General features: G+C 38.2%; 1 protein-coding gene across 13 annotated transcripts in view; it reads right to left on the reverse strand.

Moving 5' to 3' along the window:
- Positions 1–26,266, reverse strand: part of GREB1 (growth regulating estrogen receptor binding 1) — a 103,045-nt gene that overhangs the window by 22,844 nt on the left and 53,935 nt on the right. For 10 of the 13 annotated variants that reach the window (XM_072858579.1, XM_072858585.1, XM_072858587.1 and 7 more), the window contains 18 exons: positions 24,825–25,007; positions 24,365–24,508; positions 22,934–23,059; positions 20,904–21,026; positions 19,885–20,022; positions 19,517–19,702; positions 18,601–18,951; positions 17,766–17,894; positions 16,109–16,234; positions 15,446–15,643; positions 15,175–15,355; positions 13,148–13,340; positions 12,408–12,544; positions 10,693–11,032; positions 9,020–9,135; positions 8,101–8,300; positions 6,194–6,283; positions 3,510–4,126 (listed from right to left, as the gene is read on the reverse strand). In XM_072858579.1, the coding sequence (XP_072714680.1) occupies positions 3,510–4,126; positions 6,194–6,283; positions 8,101–8,300; positions 9,020–9,135; positions 10,693–11,032; positions 12,408–12,544; positions 13,148–13,340; positions 15,175–15,355; positions 15,446–15,643; positions 16,109–16,234; positions 17,766–17,894; positions 18,601–18,951; positions 19,517–19,702; positions 19,885–20,022; positions 20,904–21,026; positions 22,934–23,059; positions 24,365–24,508; positions 24,825–25,007 (3,578 nt within the window). Of the gene's footprint in view, positions 1–3,249; positions 3,337–3,509; positions 4,127–6,193; positions 6,284–8,100; positions 8,301–9,019; positions 9,136–10,692; positions 11,033–12,407; positions 12,545–13,147; positions 13,341–15,174; positions 15,356–15,445; positions 15,644–16,108; positions 16,235–17,765; positions 17,895–18,600; positions 18,952–19,516; positions 19,703–19,884; positions 20,023–20,903; positions 21,027–22,933; positions 23,060–24,364; positions 24,509–24,824; positions 25,008–26,266 lie in introns of those variants that run through there. The other 3 variants (XM_072858590.1, XM_072858580.1, XM_072858581.1) reach the window with 3 other exon arrangements.

Here is a 26,266-nt window from a genome sequence, read left to right on the forward strand (position 1 = left end):
ATATATTCCAGTCAGAGAAATTATGTGTGTGCCTCCACACTTATTAATGGAAGTGACATCCAAAAGTGCTGTTGCAGCAAGTCTAACAGTAATGAGTTCCCTTTTTTTAACTTGTTCCAGACACTGGACACCAGGACCACTAGAAGCACTTTATTATTCTTACATGTTGCTATAAAGTATCATCTGATTTTAGTCTTCACATTTGGAGAAATATGGCAAAAGGGGAAATAATTCCATAAGGCTTTTCTATTTCAATTTCCAGGTGAGATAGTTCTTCACGTACCACGGCAGTGGTTTTCAAACTGTGGTCTGCGAACTAATGGTGATTCATAGAAAACATGCTGATGGTCCAGACACAGCTGGTCAAATGGTGCTGGCTCTTCTCCTTGTTTCCACTTGCTACATTCTTCTAAAACACAGCTACCAGTAGATACATTAAATATTTCCCAATATTTTTCTTACATAAGCTGAATGGTATATAAGCTCATTGTAATAAGATTTTAATAGGAGTAGAGGAAAACCAAATAATATGGGCAGCAGTTTTCTTCCTTAGAAAGTGTCTTAAGACGTGCTTGCTTCATTCTCTGGATGTGGTGCCACAGGACTGAGCCGTGCAGCTTCCATGCTTAGGGAAAACGCTAGTTCTAAATTGTAATATCCAGTTAAAAAACAAAGGTACAAAACCTTGATTTGCAGTTTGGAGAACTTTAAGATGAATGTTTCTAAGAAAAATATTTTAGTGAATTTAGGCTTCCTTATAGGCATTTTCTTGGGTGCACTAGGTTCTAGACTTCTAGCTATAGATATGATACATGTTGTTCATGGTGGTGCATATTTATTCACACTCACTAACCAATGGCTTAACTTCGATGATGTGAGCTAACTTACAGATAAATATATAGATCTATTCTATACCTATCCAGTTTTTGCTGCATTTCCTAAAGCCTTTTGTAAAAATAATGCATGTATTGCCTTCTAATGTACATAATTGTCCTTGTAAAAATGCATCAAGTCTTCTAGCAAAACGTTTTGACCAGTACAGAGGGTAAAATGTCTCTGTGAGAGAAGGGTGGGTGTACTTTATTACTAATTATGCTGACGGTGAGAATTATAATTTTGGTTCACTAATGTGCCTAGTTTTCTTCCTGTGTTGAGTTCATATTTTTCATTTTAGCCAACAAATTGCTTCATGATTTGAATTTTAGTAAAGTAATTGCTGCCTGATAAAGAAAACAACTACTTCTTAATTTTTGAAAAGATAGTACTCTGGCAGTCTTAGACTTTGGCTGAGATGTTATTAAGACTCAGATAGGTGCTGTCTGATAATTGCTTTTATTTCTGCTTATATCTCTTCATGCAGTAAGCATTAAGTCCATGTAAAATGTTAATATTATCAAACACACATGTGAGTAAAACCTATTTCAGGATGCAAAATTATTTCTTCCCAAAAAGAGAAGGGTAATTCTAATTTCTGTATATTTTGTAACTATTCCCTAGAAGAAACACTGTATTGTTATACCTTAAACCAATAAACAATTAACATACTTTTACAGCTCTTTGTTTGGTTTACAGGAGTTTTTAGTACTTTGGGAGGTTAAAATGGTAAAGGAAGCAAAGCTGCTGCCTTTTCCACATACTGAAATAAATATATACACCTAAATTTTGATACTTAGGAAGAAGACACGATACTCCTAATTTGATGCGTGTGAATTTGTTCTGTGTGAAACAGGTATATTCTTCAGAATAGAGAAGGAATAGAATGAGGAATAGAAAATGAATAAATATGTGAAGAGTGTCCTTGAGGAACTGATCCAACTGTATGACCCAATGCAAGACTAGGAAGTAACCTGCATTGTGGAGACAGCTGGAGAAGAGAAGGAGTTTCAAGTAAAAGAAGTGATATTGAGGCTGAAATTCACTGCTGTACAGAGGGTCAACAGGAGTCCTATTCAATATTTGGAAAAAAAAAGGTTTGATAGTGAAAAGTGGTGAATACCATACTGTGGAACAGAGCCAATGAATAAATAAGCTGCCTGTTTAATTATAATTAGTTAAATGGCAAGTACCAAGTGTGTGAAGCATCAAAACCTTCTCACAGTTGTGTAGTATGCTCTCAGAAGTCTCTGAATGACTCTTCTGAGAATCACAGATTTACATTTGTGACACATAACCAAATGAATACCAAAGAAATATTTACTTATCAGCTAATCTAGATATTTAGGGTGGCTTTGGGAATAGTATCTTTGTGGGGTTTGACGTGTATGCATATAAAATGCTAACAAAAATTGTCACAGCCTGTGTTTTTCTTTGAGATGGAAATGAAGAACATCTCTCTTCCTGAATGTATTCATATTTATGCTGCAGCTCAGTATGAAGTTCATTTTCTTGATCACATAATACCTCAATCTTTGGCAAACATGGACAATTTAGATCAAAGGAATGGACAGTGAAAGACTGCTCATCAGAGTACTCTCTGGAATCCTTTATGAATTACAGTAACATTTGCAGGAAGTCCCAATACGAAAAGCCTATTTATGCTCTTTCTACTCTACTGCACCATAAATTTGGGTGTACAATGGAATACAATCATTTAACAAATAGCAATGTGTAGTTTCCTTTTGCAATGGATGGGCATAGAGAAGAGGGTCATGTAGCAAGTTAAATCAGTAACTATCTTTAGATTAATTCTTTGGGTTGATGTTAATAACTGGAAACATGGGTCTTTGTCTTGGTTTGGATTTATCCTTTTTGACTTCTGAGGTTCACAGGACATATGTATGCTCTCAGTAGGCATGGTGTCTCTTCCTATCTTGTTGCTTCGAACTTCAGCAGAACATGAGAGGCACAATATTACCTTTAGCATGTAACATGTGCATTGAACTAGGAGATACCTTGCTCAGAGCTAAGTGCTAGACATTCTTAGAGAATTTAGAAGAGAAGGAATTTCTTAGGACTATATCCATTTACATATACCTTTTCAAAGTAATTTAAAAACTCTTGGGTCAGTTACTCATCTTCTAAATATGGCTCTGCTAATGTTGAACTGGCCTTCTTGCATGTATTATTTACAACAGCTTCTATTTCTGTCTGCTGTGTGGAGGAAACGGAGAAAGTAACTTAATTACAAACTCCCAATTGTCTTCAGATTGATCATAAGAAAGTGGTTTTGTGAAGATCTTTGATCTTTATTTAAAATGTAAATGCATATTCAACTTTAACAAACTGAAATTATACATGAAATCTATCTCTTGAGCAAACTATCTTTTAAAACATTTTAATGGAGAGAGACTGACAGAAAATGAACATTGCTGCAGCTTCACTGTCGTTGAACTCAGGCTAACAGTAAAGAAAGGAAGATTATTTTATTAGAAGGGATTAGGAAATAAAATATAAGCAACTTTCCACCAAAAAAACCCCTTCAAGTATGAATAATAATAACTAATCTATTTTTTCTGAGATTATGATAAAATTAAACAAATCAATGATAATACTTTGTTCTTATTACACACCTGTGGTGGCCCACTCAGCAGCAGCCTCCTTGGGTGAAAGGCATCCATTCTGCCCTCATTTCTATTGTTGTAGTCCATATGGATTGGCTTGGGAACCGTCCATTGGCGGTAGTATAAAGACTGCTCTGTGCAAGTCATCATCTTACTCATAAGAGGACGAAAAGAACTTGCCCACATAACAGAATGATAAGGCAAGAGGGAAGATGATTTGGGAAGTCCACTGCTATCCGTAGAAGTAATAATGTCATAAACCAGTTTGGGCAGGAAAACTACGGGAGGCTGTTTTGATGCTTTGGTCATGGAGCATTGAGAGGTCTGTAGGATGAAGGAGTTATGAGTAGGTGCAGAGGAGGAAGAAGAGGAGGAGAAAGGTGAGGAAGATGATGAAGTGATGGAAATTTGGGCACTTTTTATGTTTTGTTTCGTATCCAGCTGTTCAGTTACTGGTGGCAAGTGTTTGCTGATTGTTGTTTGTGCCCCCTTGTCTACTTTCTGCTTCTGCTTTTCATAGTTATTTGTAGTTTCTTCAGCGCCGTTGCTTAGGACTTGGTGGGGGGATTTTGCTGTATCCCCTGCTGCTATTAAAGGAGGACATGACTCACTGCAGAATGCTGTAACTGAAAGAAAATTTGTATTTCAACACAGTGCAACTATCTCTGCTAGTCAACACCATAGTTAGTTAAACAAAACAAAACAAATAATCATTTAGATAGAGTATCCATCAAACATTGCAATCCCACTCCTGCTCTTGCTTTCACCTTTCTTGTACAGGAAGTCATAATGGGACTAGTTTGGAGTATTCACCTCAACGCAGAAAGTGGCTTTTAAAGTACTGAAGTGCAGAGGAAAGATGTCAGTGATTGTCCTGTCCTCTACTTCCCTCATCCATTTCTTGCTTAAGGTGTTCATCAGATAGTTTCATCACTCAAGACAAATACAAAATTACTGAAACCATTGTTTAAAAGAGTGTAAGAAAAAAAGTATTCACAGGCTATTACCCCATCAGCCTACAGTAATGTCTACACAGACTGACATCCAGAAACAGCCCTCAGCTCTGAGTCAGATCTGAGCTAACGCTCGTGTCTGTGTCACTGCAGCAGTTAGTCTGATCTAGTAAAACCTGGCTCTCGAGTCTCTGGTGCTACGTAATGCATTAAGGCATTCATACAGTTTTTGGTCATCTCAGAGCGCATACTGAACTCACAAACGTTGGCCTTGAATATGTCTTGTAGATATAACCCACAGCTAATTGCTGATTTCTGAAAGTGGTATATTTTTATGTTATGTATTCTAACTACTAAGATTTTTTGAAAGTTTAAGGCCTCATTTTAAGTGGTTCTGAGCATCTTTAATGCTGAGTGAATTCCAAAGAGGAGATGCAGATACTTCACAGTCTTCAGAGTAGACTGAGAACTGGTTGAGGAATCAGACTCCACATGGTAATAGGAATATCTGTCTGAAGCTGAACACGGATAAGAACAGCTTTCCTCTCATGGTGAAAACAACATCTTGGTTCTCAAAAAAACCCACATTTTGAACTAATAAAAGTCCATAGTTTCTCTTGGTCTCAAGAAATAGTAAGATATACTCTAGCTGCATATTAATTTAAAGTAGCTGGTAAAGAACATTAGCAATAAATACAAAAATATTGCCAGCAGTATGAATGGTTTCAAGTAAAACCACTGTGACATCCCTTAAAATACCAGTGTCCAAGAGCACAGAAAAAAAAGAAATGAAAAAAGATTTCTTTAACCACAGGTAAACTGAGACCAGAAAGCCACAGGCAGGCCACATGGACACTGTGGAACTGATGAGCAGCCCAACTTTAAAGAAGAAAAGAACACTTTGAAAATTAAAGTGTTAATGAAGCTTATCCAAATGTTTTCAAGCTTTTTTTCCTTTTGTAACCACAACTGTGCCTGTAGAAAAGAAATCATGGGCCAAATACATGTCACCATGTTGAAAACTACAATTAGATCAAAAATAATTTACTGTCACTGACAAAAAACAACATGTTTTAAAAAGCTGCATGACATTGCAACTACTAAGAAGTTATGGTACAATTTATATTCCCTACTTTTATTCAACTGTCCTCTTAATAGTATATGCATAAAAAGCATGCAAATAAATGTCAGACAAAAGAGCTGTAGTAGTTCTCAACATTGCCTCATGCTTTCTACATGTTCACAGATTCAAAAGGAACCAAAGATTTAAAAAATTATCCACCTCCAAAAGAGCTTTCAAACAGTGCAAAATTAATGAGTGAACATTCCAGAGCAAAAACAAAAAGGTAAAAATACCAATGAGACTGAGCATGCTTTTTCTCGTACAGATTTTGAAAAGATATTTAAAAAATGTGAAGCATGTTTTCTTTTTCATAAATTGTCATAGCTTCAGTGAACACACTCAGCCACCACAGTACTAACTGAGGATTCATACCTCAGTGCACATATTAAAGAAGTGCCTGGCTTAGGCAGCCCACCCTATGATTATTTTTCAAGCAAGAAAAGATCTTATTTCTTATATTTCAGAAGTCTGATTCTTATTTTTTTTAAAGTTATCTTTAGTGATCCCATTAAAATAGGCCTTACCAAAACCTTAGTGATTATTTCCCTAATAAGCTGAATAAAAGGTCTCTTTTATGTCCTAAATGTAACTTAAGAGAGATGATCTTAAGGTCTTACTGGAAGCTTTTGAAGAGAGAGATGAAGAAGCAGAGTCATGGGAACGAGATCTTTCTCTTTTCATAGGACTTCTCTTTTCTGAAGTAGAACCTGTTTCATGAATGGTAGTAGGGGAAAACAAAAACAAAATACAATTTAAGTAAGCCTGTATGAAGGCACAGCTACATTGTCAAAGCATTGCCAAAGCACACAAGAGTTTGTGTGGGTTTTGTTCTCATTCTGACACTGTTTTCAGTGTGGAGAGTATCTGTTCCTACCACGCAATATTGGATCAGCCTATGGTCTAATCTAACTATGCTGAGCTGCAATAGCTTCACAAAATCAATGCTGCAGCCAGGAGCTGGTAATTTCTAGGCATGTCTCAACCATGCGTTCTCTTTCTACCCATGTCTTACTTTCCTCACTAATCCAGTGTCAGGGAAACCAACAGGCTACAAGCTCTATTTTGTCAGTATGGTATGAAATTACTACCTACGCCATACATTACAGCTTTATAGCCAGATTATATCTCAGCTTTTGGTGATGGAAGTACATATTTAGATGGCCATCAGAGATGTTCACCTGAGGTTCCTAGCTTAGGCTTCTAAGTTAAAATGCTTGTTTCTGTACAGTTTTGGCATGATAAACAGAGACGTAAGCACTGCCAGCAGAAAACTTAGACTGTAAGTCTATCTCAGGTGTTCTGAATTGGACTCTGGAGGAGCATACCATACTTCATGGACTAGAAAAGCAGCCTTACAACGTAGATGCCTAACGACTTAGGTGCCCATTTGACTCAGATCACATACAATCTCGGTGTACTTCAACTGAAGGGACAGAAGTACTTATCACATCTAAAGTAGGCCTCTATTGTAGACAGTCTGAGTATGACCTCAGATATTTCGTTCCTCAGTAAAAAGTAAATATTTGATTAAAGTAAATATTTTTGTTCTGCTTGTTCTGCTATCCTTATTATCAATGAGTAAGAACTTAATAGGTGAACAGTAACCAGCTCTCTTCCTCCTCATAGTATAGAAAAGGAAATTAAGTCAAGCAGTTTGAGATTTAAATAACCTACAGGGATAAAAATCCCTTGTTTTCCACAGTTGCAAGGCACAACAGACAGTAAAGCAAAATGTAAAGAACTTAATGATAACTGATAACGCCCATCAACTATCACTCAAAAAAACCCCCAACAGTCCCTGGGTAAATTATTTTTGTTTGTTTACACATTTGTATGTTCTTAATTGCTCTCAAGAAATTATAAACTCACCACCTCTACACTGTCAATTTGAATTCATGGACATTTTCAAGGAGTACTCAGAAGTTACTATGTTCAGGTATATTTTCCAGCCATACTATTTAATACCTTACAAACTAGAGACTACTCAGCTGTACTATATACAGTTTCCTTGGGAGGAATCTTCATCATTGTCAGTATGTAAGTATGGGTTTGGTAGCATCAGTCAGGGACAGTTTAGGTGGAGTTGCCCCTGCTGTGAGGTACAGGATCAGGTCACTGCTTCCCAGATGGCAAAGCTCACAAGTCTCTGCGGCAGGGAGGGCAACACAGCACAGCACTCTGAGCAGCGAGCGGCATGGGATGTAGCCACTCGAGCTCCACTTCACGGCTGCCAGAACATATGGGGCAAAGGAGGGAGGGAGGGGAGAGAAGGGAGCTAAAAACAGAGAGAGAGAACAGATGCAGCAGCAGGACTGCAAGAGGTTAAAATGCTGCAGCAGCAGGCAGCCTTGGGCAGTGACGGTGGGAAAGCACAGGTTCAACGAGATGAAGCAAAACCGAGGAGCAGAGCTGACTCAGTAAGCCTAACTTCAGAAACCCTCACCACGTAGGTATCCATACAATCCTGCTTTTTTCTAATACAAGTCAATCATTTTACAGCTTCTTTTATTACTACTAATAATACCTTCCGTCGCTATTTCTTCATCTTCATTATCAGTGCTGCTTAGTTTCTCTGGGTCACTTTCTAACACATCATTCACAACTGCTTTCTCTGTGTGAACTTCTGAGCTCACAAAGTATGCTGCCAAACCAAGTTCTTGCTCCAAGGTTGTCCTTACCAAAGAAGATGAATTTATTAAACGTAGGTCACAGTATCTCAGTGATCTGGAGAGAAACAAGTGGGGGTAGTATGAAAAGTCACTGTAATCTACTCCCATATTTCTTTTACAAACACAGCCAAAGGGGAATTTCATGATCTGCTTAAACTATGGATGAGATAGAACACAGTATATATCTTTTGTGCTTAATAAGTTTACCACTGTGGTGCATAGACTTTTCTTTTTCTTAATCCAGTTATGCAGCTTAATCTAGTGCACTGAACATTAGCATCAGCATAAGAAAAAGAATAATCATTTGGGTTCTAAGCCTAATACACAGAATAGGATTCAGCTGAATGTACAAAAGCATTTCGTGCCATCTTAATGGCCCCAGAGCATCCTGTCTGGCTTCCAGCTGCCACTCCAGAAGGCATGGATCTCTCCACACATCCTTAGCACATATGCCAGCATCATGCAGATGTCTCAGCTACCCAAAGGTATCTAATGTAGCTATACTTTTTTTTTACATACCCTTATTCTCCCCCCTAAACTGGGACAACTCTCATAATATTTTCTGAGCTATTTATATCTTGCTATAAACAGGAGGTTATTATTAATAATATGGGGTTTGTATTTATGATATAAAAACTGCCAGAAAATGGAAAAGAAACATCTTGACACTGAAATCTGTTTTCTTCTCCCACAAGTAATTACACAGTTAACCTTCAGCCATTTGGTAAGCAATGGATAAAAAACTGTCACTGAGAAAATACTGGATCTTCTTACCGTGGCAAAGACTCCCCTTGTGGATCCATACCACTAAATATCAATATACAAGGCAAACCTTCCAATTCCAAATAGGTCTGTGGCCTCCAATCTACATCTTCAATTTTCTGCCAGACCTGTATAAGGTAAGAAACACTTTTGGACATATCTATAAGGCACAAATAAAAATAGAGAAGTATATACTTTTATCATCCATTATATGAATCAATTTGTATAGTGGATGGATGTTCCACCAAGGGAAGCCACAGAGCAGAGTGAATTTCAATATAGGTAGATTGCACAGTTCCTAGAGCATTACAGGTAGCAATCTGCCTGCTATAAGTCTGAGGAGACTGGGACAGCATGTTCCAGTCTGAAAAGCCCCCCAGATTCCCAGCTGCATAGCACTGAGGCCACGACATATACGGGTAGGGTGGATATGGTACAACAGACAGCAAAGCGGAGCAGGAGCTTTGGGGGAGAGAGGAGTACAGAGGGGTGCTTCTTGTGGCAGATAACGTATGGATGTCTGAGTCCAAGGAAAAAAATGAGCTAGGAATGAGACTTTTTCACCTTAGAGGAATAGGGGAAAGCTGGAAGTGTTCAACACACACACACCCCACTGTCCTCACTTGCTACCCTCTGAAGTCTTCTGCTCTCCCCCAAAGCTGTAAGTTTTCATAAGAAGTTTGATAACTTCATAAGAAGTTTGATAACTAGATCTATTGTTTGACCGTTTAGCACCAGGCTATACTGCTTTACTCACCCCCGCCAGCCCTTTTTGCTGTAAGACTGATCTACAGGTAAGTAATACATAGTAGTACCAACAGTACAACAACTTGGCCTCTGACATTCATACATGTACCACTATTATGTATGTCAGAGAAGATAACCAGAATGTGATTCAGAACTAATACTGATTTTTCAGAATAAATTATGCCTAATTTATAGCAGAATGAGATCAGCATTAGGCCCTGGATCTCAAATGACTTCATCTGACATGTATTGAATCAGACACAGTACAGAGTATACCATATATATAATACACCATCCTAGAATGTAAATAGATTTTTGCTTTGGTGATCAGATGATGGTAATATTATGAAAAGCAAAGCAGTATCAGAGGCTTTTGTTAAACAGATGACCCAAGACTCTGGACCTAAAGGATATAAATTAATCCATATACCAACATATGGTCCAGAAAGCATGACGTTCTGAGCTGTGAATGCTGGGGTGTTCTAGGACCCATAACTAGCATCACTGATTTGGTGCCTTCATGCCACCTGCTGATGACAAGAATAATATAACTCTCAACTGGTCACTGATTAAAATCTTTTTGCACTATGATGATTTGGTGAGAAAACTCTGCTAAAACTGTGACAATTTTATTTGGCTTTTTTCCTTATTACTCATGGTCCCTGTAGATAAAAGCAGGTCAGCTGTTTGGGAGACTTGCTGCTGGAAGTCAAGTTCTAGCCATATTGGTTAATACTCCACTGAGTATTAACCAGAGGTAGGACAGTAGAGGAGTCACAGACAGTATGTCTAAAAGATAAAAGTTATTCTCCTTATGGTAGTTTTTATTTTTACTAGTAAGAACCGCACTTCAGCTCATGACCATAACTCTCACCCGTAAAGTCTCCCCACCTACCCATCTAATGAAACTTCCCAGTGTATGTCATTCTGCAAGTTACCTTTAGTTGCTCCACAAAATGTTTCCCTATTGTGATTCCAGAATTAGGATTTCCCAAGATTATTTCAAAGTTATCTTCAAGGGCTAGTCTTTCCCTTACATTATACAAACGTTCATATGCCACTGCAGCCAGCGGAGTACATGGAATTCTCAATACTACCATGAGGCCATGACCACTAGGACATTGTCTTGAAGAGTTTATTAGGTTTTGTGTGATTTCCAGAGTTTCAACTGAGGTGTAATTCTTCATCTGAGAAAGACCACACACTGCCATCATAGCTGCAGAGTAGTGTTGTATGAGAACAAAAGTCCTTATCACGGCACTGTGTAATCTGGGGAACCTGAAATAAATGGTGAATTAAATAGTGAAGTATTAAAGGCTAAAGTGAAAAAGCTAATTTTTACAAAATATAGTAAACTCAGGATTTTCTCCTGTAAAGAGTCCTTCATATTTACTATACAACAGAATCTCACCAAATTGCAGTTGGCTAGTCTTTGCAAGGCATCATTTCACAATCAGAACAGACATTGTCTCTCCATTTCTTAGTAAATACTTACTAAGCAAGTAGTCCAGTAAGGTTACATCACTTTAAGTTACCAAGACTTTACTGCTGTTACAAAATTTATCACAGAATATTTGCTAAGGCAGTCAGATCATCAATCAAAATTATATTCTCTTATCAATAAGAATAGTATTCTTCATTATGTGTTATTCTTAAGGGGGGGGGTGGGGGGGGAGGTGTTTCTCTTGTTTTCTTACTGAAGCCTTGAACCAACTTACTCTTGTTTCCAAGAGGACTGAATACATAGGCAGCATCCAATGAGCACTCCAGGTTCCCAAGCCCAGGTATGCCCTATCTCAATCCCCAATCTATGGGAGGGAGAGATGTGCATATGCAATAGCTTCCTGTGCTCTGGTTTTCACAGAAATGAAATCCAAGTGCACAGTAAAAAGAGGAACTATGGCTTGCTCAGAGAAGTGCCTGATATGTGTGATCAGAGCTCCAAAGCACCCTGTAGCAAGCCCCAGCAGTTAAGTGTGGATGTGCTCAGCCTCCCAGTTAGCAAAACAAATTTACAAGATTTTACTTGTCCTGTCTCGTTCTTCTTACAGATCCCAAAGAGTTTATTCACAGCTGCATGTATGCACATCATGTCTTACTACTCATGTGTCACTACTCTTTTGCAGTGATTCTAGATTTGCTCCACAGGGACCAAGGAAAACTGATTATGTATTTTCAAGCTCTGATGATGCTCTGAAGTTTGTATCGCTGATTTAAGTGTACAGTGATACGTCTACTTCTCTTTGTGGTCCAAGTGCAGTATACACAAATTCTATACATCAGAATCAGCCAGGGGCAGCAAGTGATAACATTGGACAAAAATAATAACACATTTGAAATTATATGATGATGCAATGTTAGGTTATTATAATATAGAAGTAGCTACTGGTCACAAGAAGAACACACTCTAAATTGGGCTAAACAGTGTGCATGTTCGTAGTCAGAGGCAGCCTAGACTGATTAGATTACAGGCCAAATACATACAAAAAAGATGGAAGGAGAAAATTAGAAAGAGTGAAATGCCCTTGCATACTCAGGTGATTTGTGGGACAGCGAGGAAAAAAAAAAAAAGAACCAGGCTTCTAGCTAGTAACTCAAGTCACTAGAACACATCTCATAAATTCCCTGTGTTGAACAAAGGAGGGTACCGTACCTCTTTCCCAAAGCCATGACCATTGCTTCAAAAGAGCTGTCGTACCGAAGCAGTGGAATACTATGTCCAGAGAGGGTGGACTCAATGAATTCTGACAGTCCAAAGTATTTCTTGTTTTCATGGTATAAATCTACACCCTAAAGCAAATGAAGCAATAAAAATATAAAGGTAAAGTCTATCAATTATTAATTTACAATTGATTAACCATTGTTATCTGATATATTTGCAGTCACATTCTCTAATAAGCATACATCTGCTCAGGCTTATTAAAACAAGGAGAGAAAGAAACAGGATTGATTTTTTTGAGAGAACAGAAGTCTAAGCCAATTTTTTCCTTATTTCTTTCTCTCTCTCTCCCCCCACACATGCATATACACAGACAGAACAGCTATGCATGGAATAAATAAGCACACATATGAAGAAAATCCATGTACGTACACATATTTATGGAGTAATGCACTAGAGACGGATTTTCAGATGGTTTCCATTTATGTAGCTCAAAGATTTTTAGCAGAGCTACTGCAGTTTATAGAAGATATAAAAGGAATAAAGAAAAAAAGGCAAGAAATGACAGGATAAGCAAAGGAAAAAAGAACTTGCCACAGACTGAACAAGAAAAAGATGCCATGCAAACTTCATTCTTGTTTACAAAAATCATGGGGCCTCCAGTTTCGACAAGTATGTAAATGTAAAATAACTTATGAAAAGCTCACAAAAGCACCTCAAAGCATCCATCTTACATTGCTGTATGAAGAAGGCCAGTGGATCTCATTGTAAGGGCTGATATGAGTATGCTGTGTCTGCAGCGCATAGGGGAAGGAAGTCACATGGAGGGTCACAATATTTGGCGCCTCTTTCACCTCCCTGCAGTTCAACAGTCTATCAACAAGTCCTGTAGACAGTTCTGTTTGAGGATAAAGGCTATGCATAGCACTGCAAAAAAGAAACCCAAAACTCTCCAAAGTGATCAGCACAAGGGAACATTTGTGTCAGTGTAATAGCTTTAACCTGGATGCGAAATCGAAGTTAAGCATGTACAAGGAACGTAGGACTCTATTCTTTGCCCTGCTTTTGTTGCATAGAAGGATGGAAAAAGAAATGCAAATTATTTCACTGCAGCTGAAAATTTCTGATAAGCTCCCTAGCTAGCAAATTACCAGTCCCTTACGGCTACCAGAATATGAGAGATAAAGGAAGAAAGGAAGCCGATGCTTTGGCAGTTACCAATAGACACATAGTCCTGTAGTAACTTTAGCCAGATTGTTAGTGCTGCCCTTAAGAAAATTCTTACCTACAAAAATCAAGACAGAAAATGACAGACAGTAAGTTAGTATGATAGAAAACCAGAGGGAAACTACCTGTGGTAGAGCTATTATGAAAGGGAAAAATAGTTATTGTTAGGGCAAATGCCAGTATCGTGGAACACGTACAGTCAATTCCTTGCTCTGGTGTAAAACGTCAGTCCAAATTCATGCTATTTAATTTTGGGCATTTACCTCCAGTGACTAAGTTACAAGCCTAGTCACTGCAAGCTCCTTCTCTTACCAGCAGAGAGAGATAAGTAATGCCAGAAATTGGTTGTGTCCACCCATGATCAAAGTCAGCCCTCAGAGATGCCCGTGTCTCTGTTGTGACTATGTGGGCAATCCCAGGCAATTACACTCCTGTTTTAGGCACCTCATTTAACTGACTTCAGTTAGGTGGCATGAATCCTGCTGTGCAGAACAGTCACTTAAATATTTGTCATTTACATATCTTTATGAGATAAGAGGAAAAAATATCAGAGTTAAGCAGCAATACAGGTACTTCCCTACCACTCAAGGATGTGATATGAATGAATGCCTTAAAGGCTGTGACAGCTGTAACAGGTCATGTAAGTTCCCAAGATATAGAGGAGTTGAACAGGAAACCCTCACATGCAAAAATAAAGTTTTGGTGAAAATCATCACTCTTAACCAGTGTGAAAGACAAGACCTTCTCATTTCATTCACAAGCAAGATTCCATAGGTTTTGGTTTCAGAAACACTACCACGCTCCCAAAGTTGGAATATGGTGGTGTTTCTGGAATTCAATATGTTCTCCAAGCTCCCCAGTGCCTCAGGAGCCAGAAAGCAAAAGCAGCCCAACTTCTCAGCAGGCAGATTGTTGAGAAGCCAAGGAAATAGGGCTGTGTGAGGGAAGCAATGAGTTATGCACGTGAGCTGATGGGGAACTCTGTAAACATCAGATAGAAACCTCCCTGCTTCCCTGAGAAGTCTACCTGACATTACTGTGTATCCACAGAAGCTTTCAATTCTTACAAATCAGTGATTCTGGATAGCAAAAACATTGTACTGGAAAATTTCCAATCAGTTAAAAAAATAAGCATCAATGTTGGCTCACTAGTTGTCTACTCACTGTGGAGGGTTTTTCAATGTTTTACAGCCCACAGGACACTGACAGAGGATAATGAGCTCTGTGTACTTTCACAGGAAGCTTTCCTTTGAACAAATGACAACCAGCCAAAAAAACAATAGCTGTGGCTAAAAGAAGATAAGAATGGTGAGCAAGGAAAGCTGAAATGTTCCACTGAGGCATAATATAATAAGCAGGATAAGAATAAGTCATGAAAGACCTTAAAAGAAAACATGTTTATTCAACGCATGGGAAGAGAGAGTTAGCAGAAAGATGCAAACAAAGTTGAAGGAAGGGATAAATCAGAAAGCTGATCTTGAGAGCTAATGCAAACAATAACAATTTCTCTAAAAACAAGTTACAGTTTTCTTACCTCATTAGATCCCAGTGTGCATGATCATGGATTAGGACAAACAGTGTATGTGGATTCTGAATAGAGTTTTGCAAAAAGACTTTGAATTTAATCTGGGCTTCTGCATCTAGTTTCATAACATACTGTTCCACCCTCTGCTTTGTAAGATGTTCCTTTTCTAATCCAAGTTCTAATAAAATACCTAAAGAAATGGAACAGATGTCAGTATTTCCAGATACAAATGCATTTAACAATTTCCTGTAAATCTAAAATAAAGCTAACTAATGAACACCTGAGTGCCAGAGATGAAACAAAGTCTGCTGATAAGTCACTTCGGAGGGTGGAACACAAATCAAGAAATCAATTTTCTCAAAGGAACCCAAATCAAGATTTTGAGTGCTGGAGTCAGCAATTGAGCAAATATGAGACAGCAGTTTCTGAGCCACTGCTAGCTGGAATGGACGAAGCTGATGTCGTTCAATCTCATAACCTGGAAAAAAGCAAAATTCTGTTTAGATATATGCCCAAAGTCTAATCTAATGCAAAATGTTAGGGTCTGGCAAAGAATGATTGATCTACACCTTAAGGTACTTTGCTTATGAACAGGAGTTCCAGTTTATGAAAATCCATATGGAATATGCAAAGAAATCTTTCTGCATTTGGGCGTTTTGGTCCCATCAGTCTCTTAAATGTCTGAGAGCTGAAACTGAACTTGTGCAATAGCATTCTGCTACCATAGAAGTAAGACTTAGAGCTTCAGCGACTACAATACCCAGTGGAATGAAGCAGAGCGTCCATCAGTGTAAATCTGAATGTCCCAAGACATGAGTTGCTGTTTGCCTCAGGACCTTCGCCTTCAAGAGCCTAGGGCTCTGCCCAGATGCATCTAACTGCATACCCTGACACCTGGTCTTAAGTACCCTGCTCAGTTACCTCTTTAGAAAATCCTCCTTACTTGTACACGCAGCTGCTCCAGTTCCATTCAGTGCTGTTGGTTTATTCACTGAAGCAGAAAGTGATGAAGAGATGTGCCCTTGGTTTTCCTGATAAAATTTCTCCAGCAAAAGGTCAATGTCACCCTCTATCAAATTGAAGGGATAGTGGAATAAACATCCATGTTAATAAGAGCTGCATTTCATACTGATTTTATTTTGTAGCTCTTAAAGAGCTTTATATATGTTACCTAGTTATCCTGCCCTTGGCTTATTGACTGTTTTATTCAGGAACCCTCTTGTTATTTTCTATTGCATCTATTTTTACAGCATATCACTAATAAAATGCAAATCAGGCCAGGGAATGACAGACCAACTCTGCAGACCACTGGCTAGGACATTTATGGAGGATGGTAGAAAACTAGCCTCAAGGCCCTGATGCAAATCAGCAACAACAAAGACATGAAACTGGCTTAGTTTATGTTCGGACCATGGAGCTATACTGTTCACCAATAAGGATTACAAGAAGCTTTGGAAAATCTGATAAATATTTTTAAATCTTTAACATTTTTGAGAGACAGAAAGAAAAAATAATTCCCTATAAAGCTGAAAGAGAAATATGAGTTTTGTAGCTACACGCAATGCTGAAGCAAGCAAGGTATGTTTTCTTGAACTATGCATATCTGCAAATACATCCTATTCTATTCAGCAGGGGCCCTGCTTACAGATGAAAGCCATGCAGAGAATACAGTATGCCTCTCCTGAGTATTTAGTATTTTCTCAGCAGTTTGAAAAGATGTTTGAATATGGCTGCACTGAGCTCAGAAAGGCAGGGACTGCCCTGTGAAGCACAATCCAGTGGATATAGATGGCAACTATTTTTAGGATGCTCATTTACTTGTTCTGCTCAAACAATAGCAATAGCGATTTTGAGAACCATACTTTGAAGATACTAAGAGCAGAAACACTAACATAACTACATGATGGTTCAAGGAAAACTAGTTTCTCTTAAGTGACCACTCAAAATATCATGACACATCCAGAAGGGTTCTTGTGATCTAAGTACAGATTTACCGACGTGACATGAATGGCGAGGGGGACCGTGACATCCCATTAATACTGACAAATATGCTGCATTTGCTCCAGGTGTGTGATATGGTTTAACTTTCCATGGGGCTGGATCTATCCCCAGACAATCCTGCCTGTATTAATCCTCAGTATACTCAGTTAAAAAATGATCCAGTAACCCTGGGTCTCTGCAATTTTCCCCTCTTTCCCACACATCATGATTGAGTTCACAGTATGGTGAGTTGAAAGGACAAATCCTTCCTTTGATAAAATAACTCTGTTCTATCATGGTCTAAAGGAATTCTGTGCTTAGGGCAAAAGAATTTATACATTCATATGGATATGGACTTGCATAGTATATGGATGGATTTGCATAGCTAAGAGTAATATGCTCAGCTATTTGCTGGCATATTTTTATGAAACTGAGGGATTTTAGAAAAGGACACTTTTGGGAGGAATTTAAATTCAAATGTACTTTCACAACTTTGTCCTGCATTTTTCATATATTTCTAATAATGTCCTGCTTCTGGAAAGGTAATGAGCACATCTATTTTCTCTGACTTAAAAGTTTCGGGGACCTGGAAACATGTCTCTTTATAACCTGTTAGGTACCTGGGCAGAGTGTGCTAAAGAAGGACCCCAGAGTTTCCACTTTCCCTGTGACCAGCTGATAGTTAACTTCTTTTTGGTAGTCTGAAGGAGTGAGCATGCTCTCAGACAGAACTCTTGCCTGATACTTTCCTAAAAGACAAAAAAGTAATTTTGAAAGCACTTCAAACTGAACTAAAAATGTTCTAAGTCATAGCAAAAATACTACCCCGCTAAATGAATACCACACACACAAAAGTGGCAGAGATTAGTCTTTTCTCTCTCCTATGCATGTATGCACCAGACGCCTGTAAGATAGATTCATGTTTTATAATTCTTTGTGTTCTTTCCCTTTTTAGGAAATATTTGTTGATGCAGTATATAAAAAGAGCATATAAATAGTCACAGGAATTGTCAATTATCTTACCCTTATAATGAATCTTTGAATGGTTATGCAAAGAATTTATTTAATTATCAGCATAGCCCTCAACAGGTTGTTGAAGGGAACGACATTGAAAGACCATCTTTTAGAAGCTAAGAAAATGTTTGGCCCTCTGCTCGCAGTAATATCACAGTCACACAGAGCAGGAGAGCTTTATGCACTACGTGCGCTGTAACTCGCCACGATTTGTTTGTAGTAGTGTTGGCTGGGACACCTTGGTGAGAAAACAGGTAACGCAGGCAGAATGTGATTTGCTGGGATGAGACTCAACTGTGCAGCGTCAACTTGGGTTCACCAACACCCATTACTTGTCGGTCAAATCTCTGCTTTCTGAGGCACGTTATTGAAACTCCAGCCAAACTCCTCATAGCATTGAATCACTCTGTTTTGCCTGGAGATACACCCTTGGGATCTCACCTGTTATCACAATGCAGGAATCAATGGCTCGATTTCTACTGGCACATATGATCACCACGTAGTTTGTCTTTATTAATTTTCCTTCAATGAGCAGCTTAAACATTTCTGAAAGCCCTTCAGCCAGAGAGCAGCTGCACTCAATGATATGGACGCTATCATTACAGGAGCTAGCTGCCAGGCCGGCCAGCCAGGGGAGCTGGGCTGAAGTCACTGGTGCGATCTGGCTGGGCACCTGAGGAAACGTTTGTGGGATAGCCTGTTGGTACTGACGGATCTCAGACAGGTGTGATTCCCGCCACGAACGCATGAATATTTGTTCCAAATCCTCAATCAAAGGGACCTGGTCCGAGGCTAAAAAAATTAAGAGGAAAGCATTATGAAACAATGAAACAAAACTGTTGAGTCAAAAACCTTTTTTGTTCAAAATACATACTTTTTGAGATCGTCATGTTTCAGATTTATGCGTGCCTGACTCTATTGCCTTTAGCAGATGTGAACCAAATTGTTTCATTTTGAAGTGCCTTTGTGATACTCAAGTAAAGCTGCCCTAATTGGAACCTGAGTGTCAGTCATTAGAAATATTTAAGAGGTTCAGTGCTGCCTATCTCAGCATAATACTACTTCTAAACCACAGACTGTATGCAAGAGCAGTGAATTACAGCTCTTTTCCTTTTTTTATTTTTAGTTGCTGAGGTCCTAGATTATAGGAGAAGATGAACTTTGTATGATTATATTTCAATCTGCCTGGTCTTCAAGAACTAATTAGTTAGTTTTGTTTCATTACCACAAATGAAATTGTTTAATATCACGTGTCCTAACACTGATATTTAATATTGTCCTGCCCTAATATTCCCGTTCTCATTTGCCGGCGTGTAATATATTCATTGCAGTCTATCTGGATCTAAAGTCATCTTACCTAGTTGAACAAGGTAGTAGACGGTCAGTAAGAGCTGCATTTCCTCTGAAATGGGCTGCATTGTGGAGGCGCCGTATTGTTCGTATGCTCTGGATAAAGACTGTGAATTTCTGTAACAGGTGTACAGCAAAGGACTCACTATCACATCATTAATGTTCCCACAAAGATATGGGAAGTTTCCATGACCTACAAAATAAACAAAGTTTGTACACATCACATTAATTGCATAATTTCCCATGTATGCATTAAACAGTTTTAATAGTAAACCTTCTAAAATTGACAGCTTTAGCAGTGTTTAGCAGTAGGACATAACTTTACATCTCTTACAAAAAAGATATAAGGTCTTGTTGGCGGGTTGGGGTTTTTACCTTTAAAAATAACTGGCTTTGCTTTACAGATTTTCAGCAAGTTGTCAGGAACTGAGACCGGCTCTCCTGAGCCCACCATTGGAGATGAGGCTGGCCCCACCAAAGCAGAATGTGGTAAAGATGATAGGCTTCCTCCATCTAAGATTTTAGACATATTATTACTGGAGTCAGGTCTAATAATTATTTCCTCAAAGAAAAGTTACTCAGCATGATCTCATACCCACTTTTGGCATCAGTGTTAAATGCTTTTTATGGTTACATCACGCATTTCATGAGCTGGTACTACAACCCATGCTATTATGCTAACTTTCTTGGAGGACTAATTATACTGGTGGGCCCTTGAACATCACACATGCATCTAAAGATTTTGAAACGTTTATAAACAAACAGTTCCAGATTTGGATGCAAGAATACAGAGACTGATGTGATATCAATGCACAAATAGTTATGATTTGTGCATTCTGTACGATATATTTAGTTTCACTGATTCTAAACAGGTTTTCTTGCTATAGCAAGAAAGGAAAAATTAAGATTCAATGTTTGCTCAATCGTAACTTCTTTATGGTCATTTTAATTTAAACAATAGCACATTGAAATAAAACATTTTGAGGAAAGCCGGTTTATTTCACTGCATGTCACTCTATTCTGTATCTAGACTATAAAATCCAAGTGCCAAGAACACTGTGACAAATAATTGAAACAATGGATGGTACCTTGACCTGAGTTATGACACTAATTTTAATATCCCAAAGGTGTTTCGGTGTCTAAAGATGGACACAGGCACCTGTTGGGATTTATTAATAAAGACTCAATGACTGAATCCTAATGGGAGTTAAGCTCAGAGCCTCAAAAACAAATCAGTGGAAATGAAGCACCTAAACGTAGGTGGGCATGTAGGTATCAAACACTTTTCAAAACTCTAATGCGAATCCGCATGCATTTTTAAAATATTGCCTCTTTTCCCCCATTATTTTCTGAATAATGAAACAAACGTTACCATTACCTTGCATATAGCTTACCATTTTTAATTCTGTTTGGAACCTGTGGGTTGAGCTGCAAGTTCCAGGTTTCAGTAGATGATGGAGATTCTGGTGACCAACCTTTATGGCGCTTTTTTGGAGGCCCTGAATTTGTTAAAGTGCCTGAATAACAGTAATATTTCAGAAAAGTATTAGAATAAAATGTATTCAGTTTTGCACATGGTAATTCAATATGTTTTAATAGATTGAATGAGTGCATTAAGTACTGTGGTAGACAGGGTCAACTCCATGAATATAATCATTTTTCATGGTTTTTATTTTACTTTGCTACCTCCTGCTTAAATTTCTTGGAACTTTCTGGAGCAGAGAACTTTTAATTATCTAGGTAGACTTCACTTATTTTATACCAAAGTTTACTTTGTACTAAGACTAACGTACTAATAATGAGACGTACTAAGAATGCTTATAAGTGTTAATATTTTGAAGTCAACACTGTGAGCATTTTGCTCCTTTCATTTCTGAACACATGACACTGTTTCATGTAACTTGTAAAATAAAATTCTCAAGGGTTTCAGGGTAACGTTAATAAAGATCTGAGTTCTTTTCAACAATTCTCCCATTTAGAGGATTTTTGCCACTTCTTGCTGGTTACTATCTTTGGTTTTATGGTATTCCATATTAACTCCTGGCAAATTAGTTCTGCACTTTCCTCCTATCCACATGTAACTCCAACACCTTTGTCTGAAAAACATAACTTTCTCAGAGTTTTTCTAGGAGCTCCTGATAATTAATTTCTTGAATTTTCTTTCATTAATTTCTTGAATCTCCTTGTGCACGCCTGCAAACTCATAGAATGATGAGCTTCCACTAACATCAAGTATTTCTAATTACTGAGAGTCAACGGTCCTCCAGGAACTGCTCAGCATCTTGCAGGATTGAGCTATTTCTATCTCTGGACATGACTATGCAGAGGTCGTAGCGCTACTTCACACTGGCAGGGCTGTATCTCCTGGCAGAATGGTTAGTCCCACATAAAATTCAAGACAAAGTAAGAATCTTATATAAAAAGGGGGGCTGAATATTGCAAAAGATATTAAAATTAAAAATAAACCTGAAGTCTTCAGATCTAGAATAAGACCGTTCACTTGCAGAAGACCTTTATGTACAGGTTTGCAATGACTTTGTCCTTTCAAGGTTTACCACGCGAGGGCAGCATTTAGCCGTGTGTGCTACTCATGCTGCCGTTTGGTTTCCTGGCATAATGTTGTGACGAAAGTCACAAGATAGATAGTGCAACACAGAGAATTTTTTTATTTGAAAATGCCGTACTCTTTCCCGCAGATATGTTGATATGTGAAAGTCATCCATCTGCAATGAATTGGCAAGAATATGTTGCTGCATGGAGGAAAGAGATCAAGAACCTGAATGGGCAGAGAAGAAGAGTTTGGCTGTGATGCCAGCAGGCAAACCGGGGAAGACTTACTCTAAAATAGAGCTATAGCATGTTTCTAGCCATAGTGAATTATAACTTTCTTGCTTAAACAAGCCAGTGACCCAGAATACAGTGTGTGCCAGAAAATGATTAACACAAATCATGATAATAATGCCGCAGTGAGGACAGTTTCTTTAATTTGGAGCCAGTTGTCAAAGTCCAGTGCTCCATCCCAAGGTGAACTGCAACATAGGAGTTATCCTATGAGTGATTACTGATAAATCTTAATTCCCTTCACAAAACCCGTTGGTGAGATTGATGCAAACTGACACATTCTTTAACAACCTGGATTTGGAATCTAGTCTGTACTTCTATTAAATGAATGAACTGTAAATATAACAAAAAACTTCCAATTAATAATCTGAACTGTAACAAAGCTATGGCTGAAAACATATAAACATTTTTTTTCCTGAAAATTAACATTTTAAAAAGTGTTATGGGCAGAAAGGACTTGGAAGGGAATAGTAATTTCTATTCATACAGGAAATTACGCTCATGATATCATTTGTTCAATGCTTCTATTACACCCATGGAATATAGAGTTTAGGGTTATTAAACAACAAATCCATACAAATACCTAATACCGAAGGTCTTGTCAGAGCAGCCAGGTTATTTTTCACCAGCTGTTGTTTAGGCGATTCCTTGCCATTATAAACTGCTGAGCTGAAGGCTGCTGTTGAAGGGATGTGATCTATGGCTGCAGCTGGCAAGAAAAAAACAAAGTATTTACATTAACCATTTCTATATCAAGATCCCCGGTTGATATAATAAACTGATCACTTGATCATTTACTTTAATAGAGCCATCAGGATCTGCTCACAGTAAATGCAATGCTGAATAAAGCAAACCCACTTCTGATCTCAGACCAGATTATTTGTGACTCCCAATTAAGTGCCTGGGTAAAACCTAATTCTGCAGTTAAAGACATATGTCAGATCCTTTTGCTTCTTTGCAGGTGGACTCTAGCTCTTACATGAAGTTTACTCAAGAACCAGCTAAGAGAGTGAGAGAGGTTGTTTAAAATTTACTAAAAATCTCCTAAGCCTCCATTCCAATTTTACATCCTCTCTCCAAGCTTCTTTTTAACTATGCTGCATTTAAAAGAGAGGTTTTCTCAAGCCTAATATGCTTATAATTGATGTAGCCTTTTTACATATGTAACCTCTGACAAAAAGAATGCCAATCTGCTATTATAAAGAGATTAATGCTTTGTTCTGGAGGGGTACCAGTATTCCAGATCACAACTATTTAACAGGCTTCTATCTCACAGAGAGAATATAACCACCAACAGATGTGCCTCAGTTCTCCTGTGTGAATCTCTCTAAGTCACAAGACACTAAAGAGCTGTTTTCATTATGAAGGAGCTCAGAGAGATCACTCTAGCCTCTATCATCCATCACCTTTCATTTATGTCAAGCTAATGGAAATGTAAATGTTTCAGAAAGAATTTTTAATACAAAATGTTACAGATATTGATCATTAGTTTGTTTTTTAATATTAAAGCCACTTTTCTCAGCAGAAGAAAAAACTCAGAATCTCTTAAGCTGATGCCCATATAATGCCTGCAGTAAAGAGGATTCTGGTCATAACACAAAATAGTCTGGATCAGAAGAAAAAGCTGAAATGACACTGGTTCCTGTAATGTTTGTCATCTGTGACCAGACAAGCAACAGCTGGAGGAATGTAATACCTATTCCCAGCAACTTTAAAAATAATGGCTTTTAAAAAATGTTGGCTTGCCTTAGCTATGAGCAAGCTGCAGAACACCTATTTTATTATTTGCTAACCTTTTATACATAGACCTGAGGGGAAAAAAATGGACAGTGAGAAGCCTTCAAAGTATGATTGCTTTCTTTATTTGCAATATACCTCTGAACTTATTCAACTTGGTTTATTTTGTGTGGTAGCGTGCTTATTTGTCCCTCCATTCACACAACACACACAAACGCGCGTGCAGAGAGGAGCAAGGCTGGGTGGTAACGCAGCGTGTTTGCCTTCGAAGCGGTACCTGTTTGCTGAGCCCCAGCTGGAGCACTGGGGTTCGCTGCTGGGAGCGGCTCGCTTGAGGTGCTTCCCGAGAGACCCGAGCTTTCCGGCAGTTGGAACAACGTGCTTGAGCAGGTGCTGGATGAAGACTGCCGGCCTCTGAACTCTTAACAAAAAAGAAACTTCTTATCCCCTGACAACAGTGGCATTTGCTTTTTCTCTGCATATTTGATTTGGTAATTTCACCCATGAATTACTTAGAGGCTATGGCACTTGGAAGGGAGGAACCGATGTCTTCAGATGTGCCATCCTCATATTAGGTCAGTCAATTGCTTTTTACGGCTGCTCTAGTAATCACCTAGCTTTAAAGAGTCTTTCTTTCAACTGATCTGTCTTAGGTTTTACACAGACGCCAGTCCCTGCGATAGCTAAGCTTGGATGATGAAAACCAGAGCTCGAGGAAGACAGCTTCATTATCTTACCTGCCCCTTTCCAGCAGATTACAGATCCTTTGGTCAGAGCTCCCTGTGCATTCCTGACCAGATAATACTTTAAGTGTTTCTGTTTCTTGGGCTGAGTGGTCAGTTTAAGATTAATGTGATTTGAGAATTCTGTAAAGTAGCAGAAACCCTTCTTGCCACAGCCAACACAATTGCCAGAGAAGCCTGATAAAATAAACAATACACATAATCCAATGAGATAGGTGGGTCACTATTAATAACATTCAAACATGACTCTTGCCTGGAGAAAAGCTGTATTTATGGTTTTTTTCACTGAGTGAACTTTTTATTAACATTTTCCTCCAAAAAAAAATTACATCAAGTCCACTGTATTGCATTTTGGCCACCGGATTACAAAAACAGACCCCCACGTTTACAGAACATTTAAAATAGGCCATATTTTTCATTTTCTCCCACCAGAAAAAGATCACGATTCCTATTTATTACCTACCTGTGAAACATTAAACCAAGAAGTTGCTGACTGAAGAGTACTGAATCACATGCTTAACCCCAGCCCTATTCAACACCACAGAAAGTACATGCTTCACTCTTGTTTCAGCTTTCACTGAAATTAAATATGCAATTAAGTCTCAAGAAATTAAGTATATTTAATACATTCTATTTAATTAGATCTAAGTATATTTAAGTACCAAGTTCCTACCACAGATGCTTTTCTAGAGAGGAAAAAATGCTAGAGCCTTCCCGGGCTATTAATTTAAAGTAGCTTGCTCAAATTATGGCTGGACTGTGTTAGCACTTCACAGCAGTTTAAACTATTTATGATTACGGAAACAAAGTGTCTGCAACTTTATAGACACGACAGAGACATAGTCCTTGCACATAAAGAAGCTTATTGTACTAAGGCTAGATGGGGCATTTCCAGGGATACTGCCATTTCCTCTCCTTCTGAGATACACACTTTGAGCCTCAAAGAGGGGCTCATGATGGTGATGTCATTGTCACCGTAAATAAAGGGTATGCCTTGCACATCTGACTATCTGCCTTTTGATTCTTAAACAACTCTTTTTGTCCATTTTGCAAAGTATTTCCTAAGAACTTTTCATCTTGCATCAGACCAATGCAACTGTCTGAAAATACTTACTATCTACAAAGAAATCCTATAGTGTGCAATTAGAAGATAATCTTCCCTGTGGAAATTTTCTCTCTGCTCCCTACACGTGACCTGAAGCATGAAGTTTTCTTTTATTTTAGTCATATCTAAGGAACATTTTTATGTGTCATCACAGGAATTGAAATGGAAAGGGTGTGTTCAGTGAATTGGAAGGTGGCAAAAATAAAGGAAATATATTTCACATAACCTATGGACAATAACATTGGAAATAAATAATATAACTGGAGTAAAGGATCAATAATATGGTAGATAAAATTAAGACCCATTTATGAAAATGATTCTTTCAATCATA

Source organism: Ciconia boyciana, chromosome 3 (assembly GCF_034638445.1).
Source record: "Ciconia boyciana chromosome 3, ASM3463844v1, whole genome shotgun sequence".
Lineage (NCBI taxonomy): Eukaryota > Metazoa > Chordata > Aves > Ciconiiformes > Ciconiidae > Ciconia > Ciconia boyciana.